At 37.7% G+C, this 23,021-nt stretch overlaps 1 protein-coding gene across 13 annotated transcripts in view; it reads left to right on the top strand.

The window, feature by feature from the left end:
- The first annotated feature begins 20 nt into the window (after positions 1-20).
- Positions 21-23,021, top strand: part of CCDC88A (coiled-coil domain containing 88A) — a 79,023-nt gene continuing 56,022 nt past the window's right edge. For all 13 annotated transcript variants that reach the window (XM_026845171.1, XM_026845174.1, XM_026845168.1 and 10 more), the window contains exons 1-4: positions 21-434; positions 553-653; positions 18,956-19,064; positions 22,678-22,747. In XM_026845171.1, coding sequence (XP_026700972.1) covers positions 372-434; positions 553-653; positions 18,956-19,064; positions 22,678-22,747 — 343 coding nt within the window. In that variant the 5' untranslated portion in view covers positions 21-371. The remainder of the gene's footprint in view (positions 435-552; positions 654-18,955; positions 19,065-22,677; positions 22,748-23,021) is intronic.

The following is a 23,021-nucleotide window of genomic DNA, read 5'->3' as shown; positions in this document are numbered from 1 at the left end:
CTTTTTTTTTTTTTTTTTTTTCTCTTTTTTTTTTTGTCTGATGCAGAATCCCAGTAGCTAGGCAGCCTCCCTCTTTTCTTTCCTTCCTTCCTTCCTTCTACTCCTTCGGTATGTAGGAAGGGAGAGACATCAATGGAAATGCTGAAATACGCGTAGATGGACTTTCAAATGCATTTTTTCGTGAAAGAGGAAGATAAATCCCAGTTGCCAGTGCACTGACTTTTTTGTTGCTGTTGCATTGCATGGTAAAAATGGGGTTCACTCACTCCAGCTAAATCCTTGGAGCACTGCAGAGAGTTGCTACAGTGAAGGACTTCTCATATTTTTTTGCATCAGAGGAGCTACGTTGATGTTAACCATTTTTTTGTAAGATGGAGAACGAAATATTCACACCCCTTTTGGAGCAGTTCATGTCTAGCCCTCTTGTCACCTGGGTAAGCATTCATTTTTCCTAGCACGCTATTCATTTATTTGCTCATTGTTTGAAGATAAATGCCTTGCGGCAGAGAATAAGGTGGAGTTAGTGTCACGGTGATGATGATTATGTTTTAGGTTAAGACATTTGGACCGTTAGCTGGAGGAAATGGGACCAACCTGGAAGAATATGTGGCGCTAGTGGATGGCGTGTTTCTGAACGAAGTCATGCTGCAAATGTGAGTGTGTGCAAGTTGTGGCTTGGGCTTTTTTTTTTTTTTTTTGCTGTTGCCTTGTTGCTCTCGTATGCTTTGCTTGCTTATGAAGACTTTTTTCCTCCACATACTGACTTGGGTAAATTTATTTTGTGCTTGAGGTAGTCATGTGGTTAGTTAAGAGGAGACTTTGGAGCACAGCAGATACTCTTTACAGTTTAATGTTTGAGTGATGCATTTACAGGATGTATAGTGTAATACAGGCTGAATCACAGTATGTAGAACTTACTGGAAAATTAGATGACTGTAAATAGTTACCCAGATTTCCACTGAGAAGGATAAAGGTTCGTTCTACTGGAAGTCATGTTCATAAACAAGATTTTTGATAAATTTGCATGGCTAATAACCTTCTAATACATATCTTAGTTCACGTGACAGACAACTTAAGGATCATATGCGAGTCACATAATGTTGTTTCCTGAGTAAATGGACCGTCCTTTAACTCCTTCTGCTTTACTTCTCACAGTTCCATATTAGTGCAGATAGCAGTTGTGCAGTAAAACTGATATTTTAATCAAGAGTATAGAATGTTTCCCGGCAGTGACCCACGGAGGAAACATTTCACACCATTTTGTAAATTGTTTATGGAAAACTGTGATTGATTGAAAAATTTCCTTATAACTGTAGCAACTTTTTGTAATCATAGTTTTGACTGGAATGTTGCCTGCTGCTGTAATGCTAGAGAGTAACGCTTTTGTCAAGTGTCTAGTCATATAATCATAAAAATGTTACCAGTGGAAAAAATTTCTCCATGCCTTTTTTCCCAATATTTTAAGTCGTTGCAGAGAAATACATCTCTTCTTTGTATAGGTATGAAAAATTAAGCTAATGGATGGCTGGATAGATACATAAGTGGGTGAGCAGCTTGTGTTGACAGCTGTTCCTCAGGAACACTGCTCAGTGATGGGTATCCTTTTACTCTGTCTATAGTTTTTAGTCATATTTAGCACTTTAAAAGTTTTTGCTGTTGGCATTCAGCTTGTATAATCTATGTAAAAAGATCTGCACGTTACTACATACAAGTTTGAATTCGCATCCTTTGAGAACCATTATTTGTCACCTACTTCTGTGCAACTAAGATTCCGAGTATTCACTTTTGTAATACTGAGAAACCTGGAAAACTTTGTGGAATTGAACTTTCTAAGAAAAATCTTGAGTGTATTTCTGGCCTATTTTAGTAAAAATTTTAAGTGATGCATTCGCTGAAGCATTCTATTTTAATTTCACACTTTGTTTTTTTTTTTTCTTGGACTACATATAAATTAAGTAAATTGTCAGTTATGACCACATATTTAACTTTTAAAGCTTCTATTTGGTAAAAACGTTTGACAGTCAGAAGGCAAATTTAGTACTGGAAATGTAACAAGGTGATTTTGAAGAATATAGTCTTGAAATTAAACTTCATCAGTATTTTTTTGGAATACTAGGACTATAAATTGGTAACCGATGTGGGATACATGTATGTAAAATGGAGAGCTACCAAGAGGGAACATTCCCATGCTTAAGACATTGTGCATTGAAATTGGCTTTGACTTTGTGCATCTTTGACCCCATACCATGATGACTGTGGTTTACTTGGGAGGAGTTGTGTGCGTACGTAAAAAAAAAAAACCAAAAACACATGGGAGATGTAAACTTAAAATAGTTTGGTAGTCAGAACAGTTTAAAACTACCTTAAACTAGAGATGCGTGTAAAAGGACTGGCATACAGATAAAATTCATGTTACAAATCTGTAACTACATTAGAAGGTGTATTTTATTTAAAATACATTTTTGAGAGATTTAAATCTATTACAATTGATTACTACTTAGAATTGGAAGTTTCCAGAACTGTATTGCTATTTTCGGGGGAGGTGTGTGGGGTGTGTTTTGGGTTTTTTGCCAGGCTTGAAAGAGGGGAAAAAATGTTTCATGTTTTGCAAACAGATTCCCTCTGGTGAAGTCACTGTGGAAACCTGTGTCAACTTCTAGTCCTGTTCACTTTGAATATCCACCTATTAAACATGTCTTCATTTGCAAAAACATTTAAATGATGCAGCTCTTACTAATCATCAATATAACTTACTTTCAGTATTTTCCATTTTATTAGTATTTCTCTTTTTTCCTTGCAGTCTTAACTACCATATGTTGAGGAAATGTGGCAGAAAAATTTGTATCAGGTGGCTTCAAAAGCAAAATATTTTTCTTCAGAATGTTGGGGGTTTTGGTGGTTTGTGGGGTTTTGGGGGTTTTTTGTTTGTTTGTTTGTTTGTTTAAATCTCTCACTGACTTCCTTCACATGAGAACTAGAGATCCATGGTTAGGAGCTATGGCACTCTTAGAAGCTCTTGCAGAAGTCGCCAGGAGTGCCGCTGTAGAAATATGTGGAAAGCACCACTAGAAGTTGTTTTTACATGAGTTAAGTTATATGGTGCTTACTCTTTAGACTAGTTTTGAGATATTTAAGACTGCTAATGTTTTGCTGTGAGAACACAGCTAGTGTGTACCTGTCAGCTGAGGCCTTTGTTACGTTGTGGTGGTGGTGCAGGTCGATTCCTGTGGTTGGAAAGCCATTTAGATGCTTTAAAGGGCGTTAAAGGCATGAACAAGAGGAGGCTGTTAGAGGTGCTGTGGTTCTGCTTTATTTATACTTCAATACTTTATTTTTGCCAAATGTTGAAAAAAAAAGAGTTCTGTGACCATAAGAGTGAGTGCTAATATTGGATTAGGCATGGTTTGTAAACAGTTACACAATCAAAAAAAGTGGCTGTGTTACTCAGAGAGGGTTTTTGTTCAGTTAAAAGAGAGTTAATCCTGCCCTCCGTCAGCTGTGAGTGAGAGTTTGTTAGTATGACATATGCTTCTCCTTGTCTAGACCAAATTTATTTTCAACAATTACAATGATTCAGTCAGAGGAAATAGATGTCAGCATTGGAGTAGTTGTAGAATAATGGTACTGAGATGGTTGGGTTTTACCAACATTGAGTTTATCAGTATTGCATACATGAGGGAGAATAATTCATTATACTCCTATGTCGTTAGACTTTTTGGATGTTTCAGTACATTTGAAAATCACACAAATTCTGTTCAGTGTCCAGTTACATCTGAAGCGCTCTTCCCTTGCTGGAGATGCTGCAGGCTGATTTTTTTTTTTTTTTTAAATTTATTTTTAATTAAGGAGACTTTCAGCATTAAAATATTAGCTCCTAACTTCAGAGAATGTCTCTCATTTCCTGTTTAAATTTAGGTCCAGTTCTTCAGCAGTATTCAGTTACCTACCTTCTGCTGGGATCAGTCAGTATCTGATGCCTCGGGATAGAAACCCATCTGTCTTTCTAAATCGGAGCCTTTTTCTTTGTGTTCTTTGATACAGAAAGGGGTCATGCTTCTTGGAAATAAATCAGAAACCAAGAGATCACTGCAGTGGTGTTCTGCCATGGCAGGGAGGTGGAGGAACATACCAAGAATACTTCATACCTTTACTGGACCTCTATAGTAATGCTTCTAACATTATGAAGTCCTCATATACTTGAGTAAAATATGTTGGTATACTACTGAAATAAATGAAACAGTATAATTCAAGGGATTAGTCACCTGCTGCACATCTAGGTGCAATTACAGTAAAATAATACTTAGTTCTGCTAAAGATATTTTTTCCAGAACCTAACAACTTTTTTTTGGGGGGGGGGTCTTGGTACTGTAACTTTTATATACTCTTCTGATCCAAGAAGATCAAGGTATTCTTGCAGAAACAGAGAGTGTTTTTTATTTTAATTTCTGATAGGTCTTGTTCTCTGATACTTGTTAATTGAATTCCAGTAGGATTGTGTAAGAAGTGCTGGAACTCTTGAAGTACAAACTGTGGTTCCCAAACTGACAAGAGTCTTACTAGTTCCTTTGAATAAAAATAGGCAGCTGCAAGTAATTACAAGATTGAGACTTTCATTACATTTAGCACCACCATTAATATTTGGTCAAGTAACAAAGACTTGAAACTGTATTTTAGTTTTAATGGGTTTATTTTACTGTGCTTTCTATTTGTGGCAACGGATGGGTTTTAAAGGAACTATTGGACAAACTGTATGCAGAATTGGTACCATACAGAACCAGAGTCTGAAACTGTGAATGTAATCCTCTGTCTGGAGAACCCATCTGCTTTCGTCACTGTATTCTGTTCATAACTTTTCTCTGAATTGACTGTATCAGTCGATACTATCCCTACCAGTTGTTGCATCCAGACATGCTGAAAACTACTGGAAAGGATGAAGTATTTTATTAATCCCCTGGTTTTCTCCCTTTTGCTGTTCTGGTTTTCACTGACTGGATCCACATCAGGCCTTTCATGCCCATAGAATTTTCCAGGCGGGCTGGCTGACTGTTTCCTTCCACCACTCTGCTGGTGTGTGCCTAGAATGTGTAGACTGCTTCATTGACTCCTTTTCTGAGCTCTTAGTCTTTAGTTGTATGCTTTTTTTTTTTTTTTTCCAAACAGTTGAGCTTGCCAGCCCATACTTCTGGCTTGCCTATATCTTCCCCTGAAAACTGGACTCCATCTCTAGTGCCTGAGCCAGCTGCCTGGCTCTGTGAAAGAGTGCAGGAACACGCACTCCAATCCAATTAACTCTTTCTTGTGAAAAAGACCAAATACCAAGAGGCAGCCAGGTTCTGGCTGGGAAGGGAAATGGGAAAAAAAAGTTTTGGGGAAAATTAAATTGGTGAGTTAAAGCAGTTATTTTAGAGAAGTCGTCAAATATCATTAAGCCTGCACCTTTCTCACTTTCTTGAAGCAAATGGATTTGATTCACACTTTTCAGACGTGCTCTGTCAGGCTTCCACTAATGCGAGGTGGATGTCACTCCAGTAGTTTGAGAGATACTGCTCTTAAGAGTGGCTCTGCAGTAGTAGAGCCTAGGTTTTTCTGAAGGAAAGCTGGATTTATAAATACTTGGGTTTTCTGTAAAGAAGCAAATTTTATAACAAATGGTCCAGCAGGATGTGCACTCTGGTCAAGACTGTTGGCATTAAAACCTTTTGATTATAAAAAAAAGGAAAATAGAGTTCTTACAGTGTAATGATGTTTAATGTTAGACTTGAACATCTGCCTGCACTGAGCTTTGAATTGGGCAAATGAGGTGGACATAGGCTGATACCTGTACTTCTGAGGCTCTTAGGTTTCTGATAGCTAAACGGGAAAAAAATCTGGGTTGAATGTAAAATGATTCAAGTGTTTGATCTTTGCTTATGTCTCTGTTTTATTAGGGGTTTTTAATGCTTTTCTACCCCTTTCCACAGTTGATGTACACTTTCCTTCATCCTATCTACTCTGTATTATTTCTGTTCAGTAAACTGTTCTATGTTTCACTCTTGTTTCTCACAGTGTTTTGAACATTAAGAAGTAAATAATGTAATCTACCTCCGTGTGTATACATCCACTTCTTTGCTTTCTTCTTCATGTGCTGTCTTACCTTTCTTAGAGTCCGCCTCCTTTTTTTTTCGTAGTGTACTAATCCTGTCCTTAGTCTAGGCTTGTAGCTGGGGCCAGGGAGTAAAAGCTGAGTTAAAAAACATTTCTTAATACATACAGAGGTGCTCTATTGCAGGTGCTCTATCTACCTGTTCCATAAATAGCAGTCTTAGTTGAAAGATCTAAAAGCAAAACAGCACTGAAAATATTCTGGTAAGAAAACGACGTATATTCAGTATGGGTGTACGGTTTTATAGTATTTTGCATTTCACTTGTGTTCTATGTGCTGTTTCAAATCAACTCTATGAAAATAATGAAATTAAACATACTAATAGCTTTCCAGGCATGTATTTTATGTGTTTCATTGTCCAGGAAAGGTAAGGAGGAGTGTACTAACAACCTGTCTCCAGTGACGTAGCTCAGTTAAGGCTGTTTTGGATGTAGCCACACGTGTAGTGCGTTGGAGACTGCAGGCAGAGGTGCCTGAGGGAGGGAGAGGAGGAGGAGGCAGAGGTGCTGAGCACAGGGCAGCACTGCTCCAGGGCAGCGTGGATGTCAGCTGAAGTCCCAGGGCCGTGTGGGGAATGCAGTGTGTGTGAGGGAGCCACGTCCCAGTGCTGTGTGCTTCAGGAGTGATGGCCCAGTTCCTCACGTAGGTATCTTTTGCCCTCCGTAGCACCCAGTGTTGAGGCTGGGTGAGGTATCTGGCTCCAGTTATGGCTGGCTGAAATAATTCTGTTTGCAGGGCTGACTTGGCTGTTCACTTGCCTCTGCTTCCCTACTGCCACTGTCCTGACTCCCTGTGTTGTACGGACAGGCAAATAGACCACTTGCTTTGCTCTAATTTTGATACCAGAAAGGTGTTTGCCCAAGTGGCTGAGCCTCCTTGAGCCACCCTACAACCTGCCATGTTTCTTAGTAGTACAGCAGCAGTATTCTAGAGTTTTAGGTTAGCTACAGATATTTTGACCTGGGCCGATCCGCTTCCATCTTTCACTGGGAAAGCTGTGTCTCTTCAGGTTTCATGACTAGTTTGGGAATCTCTGCACCACAAACCTTTGCAAAGCATTGCTCTACTCTGATCTTTCTTCTAAAAACTAATCTAGCTAACTGACAAATTGGTCACAGAATCAAGCACATCTTAATCCTGTGTTAAATTTGAGAAGCTTACTTCTAGATTTTCCTCATCTAGATCTTCTGTTAAGAGGGTTTTTTAGCTTTGTGTTCTTTCATGTGTTCCTCTTATTTTTGGTTCATCCTCCTTTTCCTCTAAACTAACACCAGTTTGTTGCCTTCCTTGTCTTTTGTACTGTACCACTTTTCCCTACGTAGTAAATATTTAGGGATCAAGACATTTTTTCCAAATGCTGCTTTGTTAGAGCCCATGACCTCAGTGGTCAAAGATTATTTGTTAATAACTTTGTGGGAGTCTCTGTTTTCTTTGTTTTATAGTCCTGTATTTATGCTTTAAGATGCTCCAAAGAGGCATAGCCTCTTAGGCAGTTGACATTAAACAGTATTTACAAAATGCCTCCCCTTCATTTCATTGGACTAATTGATGTGAAGGCATTGAATCGAAGCAAGACTACTGCTTGACCCAGACTCAGTTGGTGTGCTTTCTTATATTGCGTTTCTGGGTTGGGAAATAGCAAGGGATGAACTTTTAAGAGGCTTGTCTTGTGTTCCTGGCTCTTGAGTGAGTCTTTGAGTCTGTGTTGTGCATTTAGATACACTCAAAAACTTGCTTCCTTTTTGAGAGTTATAGGAGATAAGAGTCCACTTAGGTTTATTACAGAATTTTACCTTATTTTAAGCTGCAGGGAAATATTTGCTCTAGTTTTTGTTTGTGGGGTACCTTCGTTTTTCTTAAATAGGCCCATGAGCAAAAAAAAAGTCTGGTGCAGTTTCCTAGTAGCTTGGGAATATACTTGTATATTTAGAATATTGTATTGTATATGCCAGACAAGAGTAAAATACAGATACTAGTTGATGTGTGATAGAATGTAGATAGATGTCATACTTACTGAGTGCTGGATTTCATCTTGGCAAGAATATTGATATTAATGTTTTAAGATTAAAAGAATGCATTTATTTTATAGGTGTTTATCTTATAGCTTTGGGTAGTTAACGGGCTAAGGTCCTTCAGGTACTGCTCTATTATATCTGAATCAGAGGACATTGTACATCTGTGGATGGGCATGCAAAATTTGCCACACAGTTAGTGTGCTTAAGCAATGCAGTTGCTCACGTGGATAAATTTTTTACAAGGAGCAGAACTTATTTTCTTTGGCAATCCCCTTATTTCCAGGAGCCTTGCTTTTGAATTTGTCTTATTCCCTGGAATAATGTGTACAAATGGCTCAAATCTGTCACACGGTAGTCTAAAAATTGGTACAGACCAAGAGGAAGATGCGTCTTTTATTGTTATTACTTACAGAGGCTTTATTGTACTTCATAAAAAACGGAATTCTAGACTCATAGTGTTCTAACTAAAAGTATTTAATAGAAATTATGTGGCAGTCTGTTTACGACTGAAGCTCTTTTTAGTCACTGAAGTCACTGTAAGATTCAGGAAGCTTTGTTATCATCTCACTAGGCTGATCTCACATCACTATTTCTTGCATTTTTTAATACTCAGTGTGCCAAGATGCTTACCTGTGGTCAGGCTATTTTGCATCTGAAGTACTAACTAATTATTTTTGAGAATGTATAGATAGCTTCAGCAAGATTCAAAGTAAATGAGTGAACATTTTTCCAAGTCTTCCAAGGAGAAACTATTTTTGGTAGTGCTATGATTATCAAATAAAGCAAAGCACATATTGCTGTGATGTTGGAAATTGCTTAGGGTAGAAGAGAAGAATTTATATATACAAATTTATTCTCTCTTAAAGAGGTTTGGGTTTTTTTCAGTTTAAATAAGGAAGACTGAATAAATGTGTATTTTTAAAAAAATCCTAGATATTTTACCTTATTAATATTTTAAATATCTTAGCCTGTTAGCTCCAAAAATGTCACCTGCTACGGGCAGTAAGTTTTTATATGGTTCTGTGCTGATGACTTCCTGACCCTATTCTGCTGCTTTTATAACTGGTTTTGATGTTTGTTCCAAACTACTACCTGTGTTTGCAGAGTGTTCTTTCCAAGGTAGATTGTAAAAACATTTTTGCACTTTAATGCCCTCTCATTTTGGGTATCAAGTCACGCTGCATCTTGTGATCCAGCCCTGTGAGTGCTTACTTATGTAAAGCTGATCTTACTCTTGTCACGGGATTATTGCTGGTGTAAATGTTTGCAGTGTTCTAATGGTCAGTTACATTGAGGTGTTAATGACAAAGTCATATAGTTTTCAGTTACTCTGTTAATTAGTATCTGCCTGAATAGCTCTTAAAATCTGAGCTCATTTCAGAGGTAAAAAACGTTGCCCCTGAGAGTCACAATGCTTGAGTAACACAAAGCTTGAAGTCGAAAGCAAAACTTCGCTAGTCATTATTCTCAGAACTTTGTTTTTGTGCTATGGCCATCTTTTTTCTTGCTTGTCCCTTGTAGACTGTCTGCTCTTGCATCCTGTGCTGCCTCTGTTTTGGTTTTGTTGGTAAAGTGGTATAGTATAAGTCCTACAGCAGTCTAATTGTACCTTTTCAAACAGCATCTCCTACTAGGCCTTTTGCAATTAAAAAAGCCCTCAACCAACCAAACCAACAAGATAACCCTTGTAAGGTACTTAGATTTGTAGAAGTAGTAAAGCATGTTTGTCAGACTTTCTGGTTCTCATCTGCTTGCTCAAAAGTTTTGTTTGTCTCATTGTTTCTTCTCGGACTTCTCAGTGATTTAATACCCAGGAGTTTATTTTGTGTGGCAGTGTTAAGTGTTCGGTGATGCTCTGAATCCTATAAATTTTCCTTTCCATCAGTGAAACTTCTTAATTTGGTGGGAGCCAGCTTACCTTTTGCTAGCTGTGGGGCAGAGGATGCTTTGCATTCTCATTGATGTTAGTAGCTCACCAAGGTTACTCCAGGCAGGGAGTAGTGATTCGCTATTTTCCTTCTTTGGCAGAAAGCTTTTTTTAACATAGAACCTTTTAGTGTGATAGAAAAAAAGTGCATCCCATAGTCAAGTTGAAACAATCGTAGTAAAGTTCTTTCATACTATGTGATGCCGAAGATGTCTGTTGCTCTGTAAACTTGGAAGTTAGGGGTTTTTGCAGGGTGTTTTGCAGTGGTACACGTGTGTGCTTAGTAAATGACAGATAAATTGTTTTATTTCTTCTTCTTTTCTCTTACAATTTACTCACCTGCATGCATCTTCCTTATTATTATTAATGAAAAGAGAACGGACAAAACGTAAATCATGGCTCTTGTGAACACTGCTTCTTTTTAAAACTCTGGGAGGGAGAAATTAAAGATCAGTCACCAGACCTCTTGAATATGCTATGATTTTTTCTGGCTGTTTGCACATTGACGTGCAAACCTGGAGCGTACAGATGTGAGGGGATGTCTCTTCCTGCAAATAACACCACTGACAATGGGACCACCCAGTAGAGCAGTTGGTCAGAGCAGCCCTGAGGTCGTGAGGCACAAGCAGGTTCATTTTGACGGGCAAGGGAGAGACAGGGTTACCCGGCACAAAGGCTTGTGGCACTACTTCAGATACAGCTGTTCTAGCGCTCTTCAGCCATGAGTAATTAGGCAGCTCCGCTGCTGTGAGTGCCAGCAAGAGAGCTTAGGCACTAGCAGCTACCCTGTGAGTAGTTCAGCCTGGTCAGATGCTGCGAGCTGAGGCAGGGAGTAGGAAAAAGCTCCCTGCATGTGCTCAGTATCCACTCGTGTTTTTGGCAGTGTTCCCTGTGATCCCCATCAGCCAGTCGATCTGTTGTAGGCCGCTTGGTCGTGGTTTTTTTGAAGGAGGCTGAAGCCCTATGCCTACTAATAGTTTATGATGTTGGACATAATCCTAGGAAATGGGGTTTTGTGAAAGGGCCGAAAGGTTTTTGAGGTTACATCTACTTCCTGAAACTCACGTTAGCATGAGGCAAAACCCCTTTGATACAGCTGTTGAACTTTTGGCACATACAGTCCATCTTTGCTAAGTGCGGTAGAAAAGTATCCTTAAACTGCAATATTCATATGTACATTATTGTGTGGTAAAGGATGTCTCAGTGTTTATAATGGTACCTTTGCATGTTTGAGATGTCTGCAAAACTACATGACCAATTTAACTGTGCATTGATTGCTGCTCAAACAGTATTGTCTCAAGGGTAGAAATGCAGGTGTGTTACAAGTAAGAGGTGGATTGTGATAATAGCATGCAAAGAATGAGTGGTTAATGTAAATCACAACCTTTGCTTGCCTATCCCAAGGATTAGAACATCCTTTTACTGGATCTAAGTGCACAAAGATAGAAGGTTAAGCAGGATTCCAAAGGGAACACTTGAACAACTCTAGAATGTGCACCCCTCACGTCTTCAGCGAGTCACACTGCGGATATCCGGTTGTCCAATTTGTGTGTGTGTTGTGTGATGTCGCCCGGCCATCAGGTCTGGCCATATAATCAATCCACTGCAGCCTCAGGGCTTGCATGATCCTCTTCAAGAGGTGGAAGGATTTTACTGCCATCTATTTTTTCAGATAAGAATGTGCCAAGTTTTCTCTGCGCTCTTCAACAGTGGATAGTCTGTGTCCTGAATTATTATTCTTTGAGGAAGTCATCCATTCAAATCCATTTCTGTCAGTACGGAAATCCTGATGAACACATGCCAGAGGTATAGAAAAGGAGTTAAGATTTATTTGTCTTGTTGATACGCTTATCATGGAAATACTCTTTGGCAGCAGAAACTGGTCATACTGATAGATGCCAGAGGGAGTTTGAAGTATGCTGTCTTGCACCAGTGTTTCTAGAACATGCATGATCCTAAGGTTCAGATACTGCCAATATTTTACTTAAAGATCTGCCCCATTCTTGGACACTGTCAATCCTGCAGACTTACCTTTTGACTGTGGCTGATGATTTTATAACTGATCAAACAGTACACCGATGAAGGCCAGTGCTCCTTTTGTCCCTTCTGTGAAGGTGCTTCTGATAACTTCATTGCTTCAGTGTACTGCTTTGTCTGGTGTTGCTTCAAATGTTGGAAGCAAATTGGAGATTTTATCACTTACTCTCTAGTGAAGGTCTCGGATTTACTTGAACTTTCACAGCAAAAGGATGCTGCTTTATTAAATACCTTTGTAAAGCACATCTTGTACGTGTTTATTATTTTCTTGCTAATAGTAAATAAAGGAAATGCTGTGTTATTATTTGAAATTATGAAAAAATTATGATATTCAGCAGAGAGCAAGTGCAAGCCTCAGTACTCTAATTAAAGGGACTTTGCAAGAGATATGAATTTATTAGGCCAAAACCATTTCTACATAAAGGTGAATACTGTGCTACTGTAAACTAAAACACAGCTAGAATAACAGTTTTTATTACCCCTTAAGATGTACACTTGTGTTAGAATCTTTTCCAGAGTGCTTGTTTCAGCATTTCACTGTACTTCACAAATACTTTCAAACAATGATATATTTAAAATTAGGGTGCGTTCTAATACTAGACTTAATTATTAAGTACCATCAAGGAACAGATGGCAAGAGAGGACACAACTGGTTTGCAGTCTGCATAGATTTAAGCATGAAGCCATTAAGCTATCACATTGCCATTTCTGATAGATTTTGGTCAATGAAAAATTAAAGACACATAATCCCCGATTATATGAGGTCTCAATCTGTAATTCACGACACTGGTAGTATTTCAAAACCACTGAAGTTCTCTCTGGAATCAGTAGTTTTAAACTAATGCATTATTGGGAGAGATGCTCTTGTCTGATTTTATTGCTGTTGAAATTAATGTATCTTGTCATAAGTAGGTTGCTCTTAAATGTAAAATTGCTTAAGGGTATCTGTTACTGCTTTGCTTCCTATTGACTTCTAGACAGATTTGCCCTATTTTGCTAGGCTATTTGCCACTGAAGCAGTTCCACCTAATAAAAGGAGCAATTCAAAGTTCAGAGCATGTACTGCCTTAAATATGTTTATAGTGTAACTAGTGCAGTAGTCACTAGAATATTATGTTTTTTAAAAAATGGATTTAAAGCTATTTTTACAAAAGTCTATTTCAGAACTGATTTATTTTCAAAATTATTTTATTCACATCTTGTATTTCCAACAGCATGTACTAGTTTATTTCGCTGGTGTTGGACCCAATGTATTCTAATAAACAGAATTGTTTAGCATTAATAAAAATTAATTCTTACCAAAATTTTATTAGTCATAAAAATTAAACAATTCAACATAGGGACACAAGTAATTTATTAAAATCTGTAATAAATTAGTTGCCAAAAAATGTAAACAGATTTAAAGATGCAAGCTCTTGAAAATGATACAATATTTGGCAATCGATGTTTAGACATTTAGCTTTCTGTATGAAAAGTATTTGCACTTCATATTTCATTAGTTTTTCTCATTAGTTATTTCAAATGCTTGATAAGAAAATTAGTCTGTCTATTCCTGGTTTTGAACCAGTCTGACACAATACAGTTATACGAAAAACAATGGAAAATATGCAGCTAACGTCATGCTGTGTTATTTCCTCTTCGAGAGGAACGCATTAAGCCATCAACATTTAGGAAGATGGACCATATTGACTAAATTAAGATTACTTAAACCGGTGTTTTGTAAATTAAGGAGACTACTGAGGTTTAAAGTTGGAGGCTTTGAGAGAATGAGGTTATCGGTATTGGAAATGAAGGTAGGTTTATTTTTTAAAATGATGACTCTTCTACTGGATGACCTAATCACAGTTCTTTCAGTAACAGTGCATGGTGCAAGAATAGGGAACACTGGTAAATACAAACACTGAATGATTCTTCTACCAAGTGGCCTCTATTTTAAATGTTTACTTTTCAACATGTGGATCATTTTTGTAGGTAGCCTATTAATAGTCTGTGTTTGTAAAGTATCAGTTAATGACATAATGTGGTTAGAAGGATGTAAGTTACTGTAGTACAGAGGTGAAGTCCTGTTTGCACTGGAAGGTATTGAGAGCAGGATTTCACTTCAGGAAAGGCTAGAAACAATTTTTTTCCAAGTAAAAGTCATCCTGGTCATTGCTAACATGTACTGATTGAGACTGCCAAAAGACAACTTTCCTCCCCTGTTTGAAGAATAATGAGCCAGCACAACAGTCTTTACTAAAAAGTGATAAATTCCAAGAAGTAAAACTTTCCTACTAACTAGAGTGAGTTATTGAGGCTACATGTTTAATTCCATTAAAAATGACAGATAGAGATTAATAATGTTAATACTCATATTTAAGTAAGCTAATTTTATTGATGCTCAAGAGCAAGGGGTTAAACTTCTTGTTACCATAAACTCTTTTCAAGTTCTGCTGAAAAATATTAAGAGAACTTTGAGTTTTGTGTTTCTGTTGGACCTGTCACCATAATCTTTTGGCAAAATTTAAGATTATTAAAGTACATATGTTCTGTACACCAGGTTGTCCTGAGGCTAACATTCTGATTTTAATTGTTGATACTGTGCACTAGCAAAGGACCATGTGATTGGGCTGTGAGTTTTTTCAAGTGGTAAAGATACAATTCCAGAGCACATCTGTGGCCCAAGCCTTCCCTGCAAAATTCACAGTCCCTGTAAACCGTTTCCTGCAATTCATGCCAAAAAAAAAAAAAAAAAAAAAAAAAAAAAGTGGAATGGTTTCTGTTTTAAGATACAGGAATGAATAATTTTGACCCAGAACAGTGTAACTTTTATCAAAAAATAAGCCTGGAATTTCTATAAAACATAAGGAATGTGTGTCAGTCATTGAGTTGGTCTTGATAGATGAAGATACGTACCACATGAAAAAACAAAAGTAAAAAATTCTGTATTTGGGAGGAGTGGGATACGTGGGTGAATTTATGGAAGTAAAGGAATGTTGCTTTACTTTCAAAAGTGGTTGAAATATCTAAACGAATCGTTGATATTTATCAACATTATCTTTGACACAAAACTTATACCTCAGAATTTCTGATGGTCTTTGTTAGTACACTGTTGAATTTCTGAGGATTAGGATGAAGATGAAACATAAGAATGATTTGCTGTTGTACTGTTGCCAAGTGTCTGCTAAAGTATTCTAAAAGTGCTCAGGTTCCGTATCTGTTAGTGCATCATTTGAGAAATGTGAATTATTTATTTTTGGACTGTGAGGAGAAATGCTAGTATTCAGAAGCAAAGTGCAAGTATAAGTACAATGACACCTTACAGTTCCTGATATTGACCAGATGTTATGGCTTCTAATTAAAAAAACTAATTTTCATATCATCAAATAAAACTCAAAGTTCACATGCTGCATCTTTGGTGTGTGCAAGACTTGGTAGTGAAATAATTGTCCAGCAATTATGGTGATGACAAAGGTGTGGAACTAGGAATTTGTGTCCTAAGAAATCTTCGGGCTCTAATTGCCCATTTTTTTTCCTCCTTCACATAGATATGCTTGCCACTGATTGTTTCTGTGGTTGTTGAGGAATTTGTTTCTGTGTTCATTTCCCATTTGTTATATGGGGATAGTAACAATTTGTCTTATGTGTGTAAAGGCTTCTGTTAAGTGCCATTGTGAAGCTGCAGTGCTATGCAAATGTTCAAGTTTTTGTTCTCACAAGATATCTAGTACAGCTTCTGAAATGAGAAAGTGTAGTCTGAGCTTTTACAACACTTGTGTTTTGAATTCTTGTGGTTGCACAGTAATTTTTGTGCTGATAGTGAAATAAGAGCTATTACAATATCCAGGAAACTCCAGTGCCCTCTGTTTTGAGTGCACTAAAGGGAGAGTCATCTAAAATGTATGACTGTAGAAATGCTGCTGAAGATGATGAAAAAGCCTGGAGATAATCCGATAGTCGTTAAGATTAAAGATGAAGATTAAGGGCCCAAATCGGCCTTTTGGAGAGAGGAATGTAGAAATAGGAGACTTCAGCTGATCTCTGTATGCCATCAGGTCAGCAGGATTTATCCTGGATTTTCTCTTCTGATTTTAACAAATTTGAACGAATTCAGTTTGGAAAGGAGTTCAGTTCTGCACATCTGCAAAGCATAATCACTCTTAGCTCATTTAGTTCCTTCTGCAGCTACAGGTTGGCTGAACTAATAAATCCAGATTGACATCTTAATCACATAGTTTTGGCTAATATATGCTAAAATGTACTGTAATTGTTTATAGTATTTTTAAGAATGTGGTGAAGGGCATTTAGGAATGAGGCAATTACCTGTGTAAGGGTCTGTGTCCTAATTTTCCTAGATTTATATTCATATATATGAGAAAAAAAGATGTTATGCTTACTGCTTTTCTTGTCAAAATGAGTGTGTTAGAGGTGTGGGTTGTAGATGATCTGACTTCCTCTCCCAGAAATGTTTCTTCTACATTATTTCAATTTTATTTCTAATATACTTCTACATTATTTCTATCTAGTTTCTTCTACACTATTTCATGCTTACAGGCCAGGGAATTCTGATAGCAATAAACTGAAGAAAAGACATAAATGTGTCTTTTAAAAAGTCGTAACACGCTAAAACCAAAGAAAGCTGTAAAAGGCAAATAAAAGTTTGTTTAGGTAACTTAAAATTAAAAATATGTAAAATTTGTCTGTAGTGACACTTGTGCAGGAAGCATGTGAAACTACCAAAGTGATAAATTGCATCAAGATAAATCATGATAATTCTGTGTTCAGTGGAGTAGAGGGAGTAGCTCATTTGCGAGGGTTGGTTGTTGACACTTGGACATTACAGTTGAGTTGAGTACCTATATAGAAACATATGAATCACGTGTATATTGATGATCTCGTCGACTACTCGGGTTGTTTCTTTAAATAAAATACATATTCTTCATGATGCATGTTCTTTTTGGGGTGTCCTTGCACAACCTTCAATTTGTGTGCATCCCTAGTATCTGGCTTTCAGGTTGCAGGGCCTCAGTGTCCTGCCAAGACAATTTGTGCTGACCTGTAAGCTGCTCTGTTCCATCCCCTCCAAAGGAATCTTGCAGGAGCTTGCTCTGAGAAGGATGTGCTTGTCAATCAGCAGATCCCAGTCTCCAGGGACAGGGGTACCTGTGTGTGTCACCCAGTAACATGGTATGCCCAAGTAACTGAGGGGAGGCCTGGGAGGAGCCTTTGTGTGCTGCTTAGGGCCCAGTGATTCTCCTGTGGAAAAAGTCTGTACAGATGTGGACCTGCCTTGAAGTGTGACACTAAATGAAGCATCCTCTGTACCATGTATAGAATAGCTACTTCTCTTTTAGACAGCACTTGTACTAGAAAATTGACAAATCAGGGCGGGTTTGGGCAGTGGTGTTGCTTTTCCCTTGGTATTTGGTTGTGTCTGTTACAATATTCAGGTAATTTCTGCATTATAGCAAGTTACTCCTCCTTCTGCAGTTGATTCCCAAGTCTAATCCTTTGCCTGAACATGTTGTTACTCAGTTCCTTATACTGCTGTCACACCACTTTTGTACTTTATCAGGGTTGTTCTCAATTGTCATAGTGTTCTCTGAAGGTTTTCTTGGTTTTTGTTAGGTTTTTTTAATTCCTCCCAATTTTTGCCAATGGCAGTTCTGCTAAGTGTTTTTTGTGTTCCATTGTCTTAAATCATTAATGACAGTGTTGAATAAAACCAGGCCCAGCAGGCACACACCCTTGTGGGAACCTCCAATTTGACAGTGAGAAGTTGGTAGTTTCTTGTTTGAGTGCAGTACTCCAGCCAGCTGCACATTGATCTGATGATATCGTTAAACAATACAAATAGTATCATTAACTAATAAAAGTTGTGTTGTGCAACTGTCTCAAGTATCTTTGTAAAAGTTAAACTTTACATTGGCCATCACTTCTGAATTCTCTCAGCCTTTTACAGGGTATTGTGGGTGAGCTGCATTGATTCTGCATTGTTTTCCTTGAAAGATCACAATGAGTGGTTGTCACGCTGTCTTGTATGTGACTAATAACGTGGTATGTTATGAGATATTGAAAAAGGGTGACTCATCTGCATTTCCTCAGATCCTTCTGACTTTGTGGAGGAAAAAGGGATTGATTTCCTATCTGAAGCCAAGATAAACCAGAGAAAAATCTGGTAGTATGTGCGAGTACATGAGAAAACCTCCAATTAATAATCCCTTTGTTGACAGATTTCAGTCATCTGTAAATAAATCTAATTTAATTTAGGGTGTGTTAGCATGATGTATTTCATATTCCTTATGGTTCTAAAAATTAAAACTTACATTCTGCTTTTGTGCCTCATGGTAGTAAAATAGCATTGTATATAGTATTTGGGTATACAGACATTTGTTAATGTAGCCAGACTGAATTCTGTTATTTGTAATTGTCTGCATCAGTGAGAATGATTCCTGATGTCTGCAGTGTGTGCTGGAATATTTATGTTACAGCTTTCTGTATCCCATCAGGGATGGGGCTGCTTGTGGAGAAGTGCAGAGCCACAAAACCTTTCTTCTCATCCTCAGTCTCCTGTAATGGGGATGGGTGCTCCCAGTTATATACTGCGTTAATAGCCAAAAAGGGGGCTGATCTGAGTACCTCTATCAGACACAGATATTTCAAGTTACTTCTTGCTGCCTTTGGCTGTCACTTCCATGGCTCCTTATTTACTTGTCGAGGGGAAAAAAAGGGGCATGGTAACTAAAGCAAGAAGTTGTTGCGCTGTTACATTAACTATATCATTTGTGTTGGATAGAGTGCTTCAAGGATTAATGTTCAGTGTGTTTAATTTATTCTTTTTTTTTTTCCCCCCAGTAATCCAAAGTCTGCTAATCAGAGGATAAACAAAAAAGTAAACAATGATGCATCATTAAGGATTCAAAATTTGTCTATTTTGGTGAAACAAATAAAAACTTACTATCAGGTCAGTAATTGTTTCTTATGTTTTGCCTGGAATTGTTTCTAAGTATTCTTTTATAGTTATGCCTTTAAGGGTAACAAAAATAAGATTAATATTTTGAGATACTTGCAGGGATGGTTGTTTATAAATCTGGTCAAATTGTTTATCACGCTTAATTTACAGCCATAGTAGTAATCTGGAAACACTTGTCTGTGAATGGTGATCTGGTTATATAAAAGATGTTCTGCATGTTCAGTTACTCATATAGTGCATTAAGCAGTATTGGTTGGTATTTTCTGAACTGAGGCAAGTTTTGTACCTATAGAAGAAATTATTACATGGCAGCTACTATAAGTGGGCATAAGTGCTGCCTGCTAAGACCCACGTGCTTTCCCATTTCCTGAGGGTGGTCTTTTCTGACCAGGCATTAGTGTTTCACAACTGGTGCAACAGAAGGCTCAAGCACTGACAGGATTGATCTTATTTGAACACAAAGCATTCCTGGGGCAGCTTTGGCCTTACAGTGTCAGCCAGTTTTAGTACAACTCTATCAGGCAGAATTGCTTGCGTTGAGGTAACTTACCTTTGAATGATTCAGAATTGTGAATGTTGCTCCAAACTTCTGCGATAGAAATAAATAGAGATTTTTTAAAAATAATAAGCAAGACATGTTAAAATAGGTCACCATGCCTTTAGTGGTTCAAGTTTGTCCTGTGTAAGTGTAAGCTATAGATAACTGTACGCACTTTTTTCCCCCTTTCTCTCCCCAGTCTTGCAGACTTCAGTCTTGTGAGATGGCAGCCTTTTCAGAATAGTACACGTGAGGGAACTTGCAAACATCACAAGTCTGGCATTTTAGTAGGAGTAGAAGCCTTTAAGTAGCCTAACTGGAACACTTGTTGAGATTTCAAATGGCTTTTTGCATATGTTGGCGTTCACTCAGGTACACCCATATGCATACAGGGAGGTTTATGCATTGTGATAGTTCGTTGGGTTTGGACAGAAGTGTTACAGGATGGACCGAAGTCTTTGTTTCCACCCAGTCTGGGTGCACCTCGTGTTTCCCACAACCTGTGCATGGGTTAGCAAGGCAGCTTAGCAAACTCGCTTTCAAGAAGGGGTCAGTTCAGTTCCTGTCACCTGTGAAGTGACCCAACTCAGAAAAGGCAGTGCTTGATGAATGAATGCCTTGTAATCCATGGAGAGGCCTCTCGCAGCCCAGGGTATGCCTGGCAGAGGAGGGAGCCTGCACGCCACAGTGCTACAGGCAGCTGTCTGCACAGGCATCAGGCATCCTGCATGTCCTCAGCAGCCTGCTCAAGATCCAAGAGTAAGGCAACACAGAGAATAACGGCTGTGTTGAGCTACGAGGTTGATTAACCTCTGGAATATTACAGTAGGAATAAGTTAGTGACAGATACTGGGATTTTTCATTTTGAACATTATGTTATCCTAACTAAAACTTTTTATTGTGAACTTGTCCATTGTAGTTTACTCCACATATTTTCACAACATGGGTGGAAAACAGTGTATCAATTTAGCAAATAATTGCATCAGTGTTGTATATATACTGGTCAAAAAACCTGCACTGATAGAATGTAACTTTCAAAATTAGAAAGTTATGTTAAATTCTACAAGTTTTTTTGGTTCCTTTGTCATCTGTTCTTTTCTGCAATTACAATTGCATCTTTTTTTCCAGGAAAGCTACTTAACTTCCTCACAGCATCACCAAGCTCTTACTAGGTCTCAGAACAGTCTTTTGAGCCTACACATTTCCTGGCAGCATGAGAGTGTGCAATTGTTCTCAGCAACTGACTCAGGAGAACTGATCCCCCTATAAGTTTTGGTGGGCTTGGGAGATTTGAATACAGTGAGCTTCCATGACACTCATGGGTGCTCTGTCAGCCTCATTTGACATGATGTAAAAGTCTTTAATAAAGTAAATGCTAATGAACTCTAAAAGTCTGTACAAGCAAGGCAGAATTTTGTAAACAGGCTTAGTTTATTTTTGCAGGTTAAACAACAGTTAAAAGAAGTCCGTGAATTTTGGGCTGCACAGGTTCCAATTTCAGGTTTTTAATAGACACAGTCATTTCAAAAACAAACAAAAACTGAGAGCAGTTACAGCAAACTTGCTGGTGAAGTTAACACTGTGTGACAGATGAGGTGGGAAACATTGAAGCAAGGTAGAGGTGTTGTAAGAAAAGAGGTGCTAATGTCATTAGTCCATGGAGGACACATTTCTTGGTTACTACTGTTTGCTCTGCTTCACAGTAAGAAAAGCTTTATAATGGCATCATGGAATTATTTGAGCTATTACAAAAAAAACCCACACAACAAAAAAGCCATCAAGCCTCCACTCTTCAAAGTATATGATTTTCTTTTGTAGTAGCTATAAGTACTCATTGAATTCCTCATATTTTATCTGTTCTTCATTGATTCAAAACTTTGTGATGCACTTTGTATCTCTTTTTTAATTTGAAAATTGTCTTTAGACTCAGAAGTACAAAGAGTCATGGTAGGTGGAAATTCATGATGTTTGAGAAGGTCAAAACTTTTCTCCTTCCTTCTATTTGTCTTAGGCATGTGCAATGAGAGTACACATCTTTCAGTCTAGTATTAATTCAGTTAGAATGTTTTTGTTTATTCTAATAACTGGAATAATGAAGTATAGCTACAGCTAATATTTTCTACAGGTGTTTTTCAAGAATGCTGACATTTTTCAGATGTGACATCAAATGAGTTGACTTAGGTTTTTAGATGACAATATGACCCATAATATGTGCCTTTTGGATGCAAAGCAGCGATGGTTCTGGAATATGTTGCTTTGGAGTATGAACATTTTATGTATTAATGAACCTGTCACTGTGGAAAAACAAAAGCATGACTCCAGAGCTGCTGATAGGATGGCATCTGCTGTGAATAAACATCTGGGAACAGGAGGAAGACTATTCTGCTTCAGAAGAATTAGGCTCTGTCTAGACTGGGGATTTGCCCCGATTACAGCCATTACTGGCTGGCAGGAACTCTCCATTGATACAATCTATAGACTAGATAGGCAAAGCTGCTGCTCCAGCGGGGGCGACTTAGAAGCTAAAACTCTGCCTGATCATGCAAATAGGATTTTGTACCTTTATGTCCAGGATAACTGCAGGAAAAAACCTGTGACATTCACATCCCCATTTGGGTGAGGCCACCAAGATAGGAAACAGAGGATGTTGGATATTTAATAGTATAAATGCAACCTAGAGGCAATAAAAACTATCACTAAGCTGGTCAGAGAAACATCAACACTATAATAATTTAAAGGAGTCTTGCTGCATTCTGAGGCACAGAATCTAGCTGGTTTAAGATCCATAAGTCAGCTCATTCCCACAAGAGGTTTTTACTGTGTTGAGATGATCTTGCAAACCAGTAAAACAAGGCTTCTGTAGAAGTAATTCATACTTGCAAGTTGCTTCTTTTAAACTAGAGTCCAAATAGTTCAATATTGAACATGTATGTATGAAGACTTTGAAAGTTTTAAAACTACTTACCACTAAAGAGAAATTAATATGATGTGGTTAGTATTTGATGTTTGCTTCCCTTCAATACATGTATATATGATTTAAATAGTATTTTAATTAATTTTTTATAGGAGAATTTGCAGCAATTGATCATGATGTCTTTGCCAAATGTGTTAATAATTGGCAAAAATCCTTTTTCTGGTAAGTTTATTTATAATAAACCTAATATTTTTAATTTTAAATTTTATATCGGTATAATAATTTGTTATTTCATTGGTAATACAGTTCTTATAGGATTAAGTCTTTCAACAGAAGCTTGTGTAGATACTTTCAGCAAATAAGTGATTTTATTATGATGAGTAACAATTTCTTTGTTCACACCCAAGGTCCATGCCTTACAAAAATGTGTTCTGTCCAAAGCTCAGCACTGGCTGTCATTAGGATTTATACTGAAACAAAGTGCATTTCTCAGCAA

The sequence above is a fragment of the Athene cunicularia genome, assembly GCF_003259725.1.
Source record: "Athene cunicularia isolate RWA chromosome 3 unlocalized genomic scaffold, athCun1 chr3_part1, whole genome shotgun sequence".
Taxonomy (NCBI): Eukaryota; Metazoa; Chordata; class Aves; order Strigiformes; family Strigidae; genus Athene; species Athene cunicularia.
The sequence above is the reverse complement of the archived record's forward strand: the minus strand, read 5'-3'. Positions and strand labels throughout refer to the sequence as shown.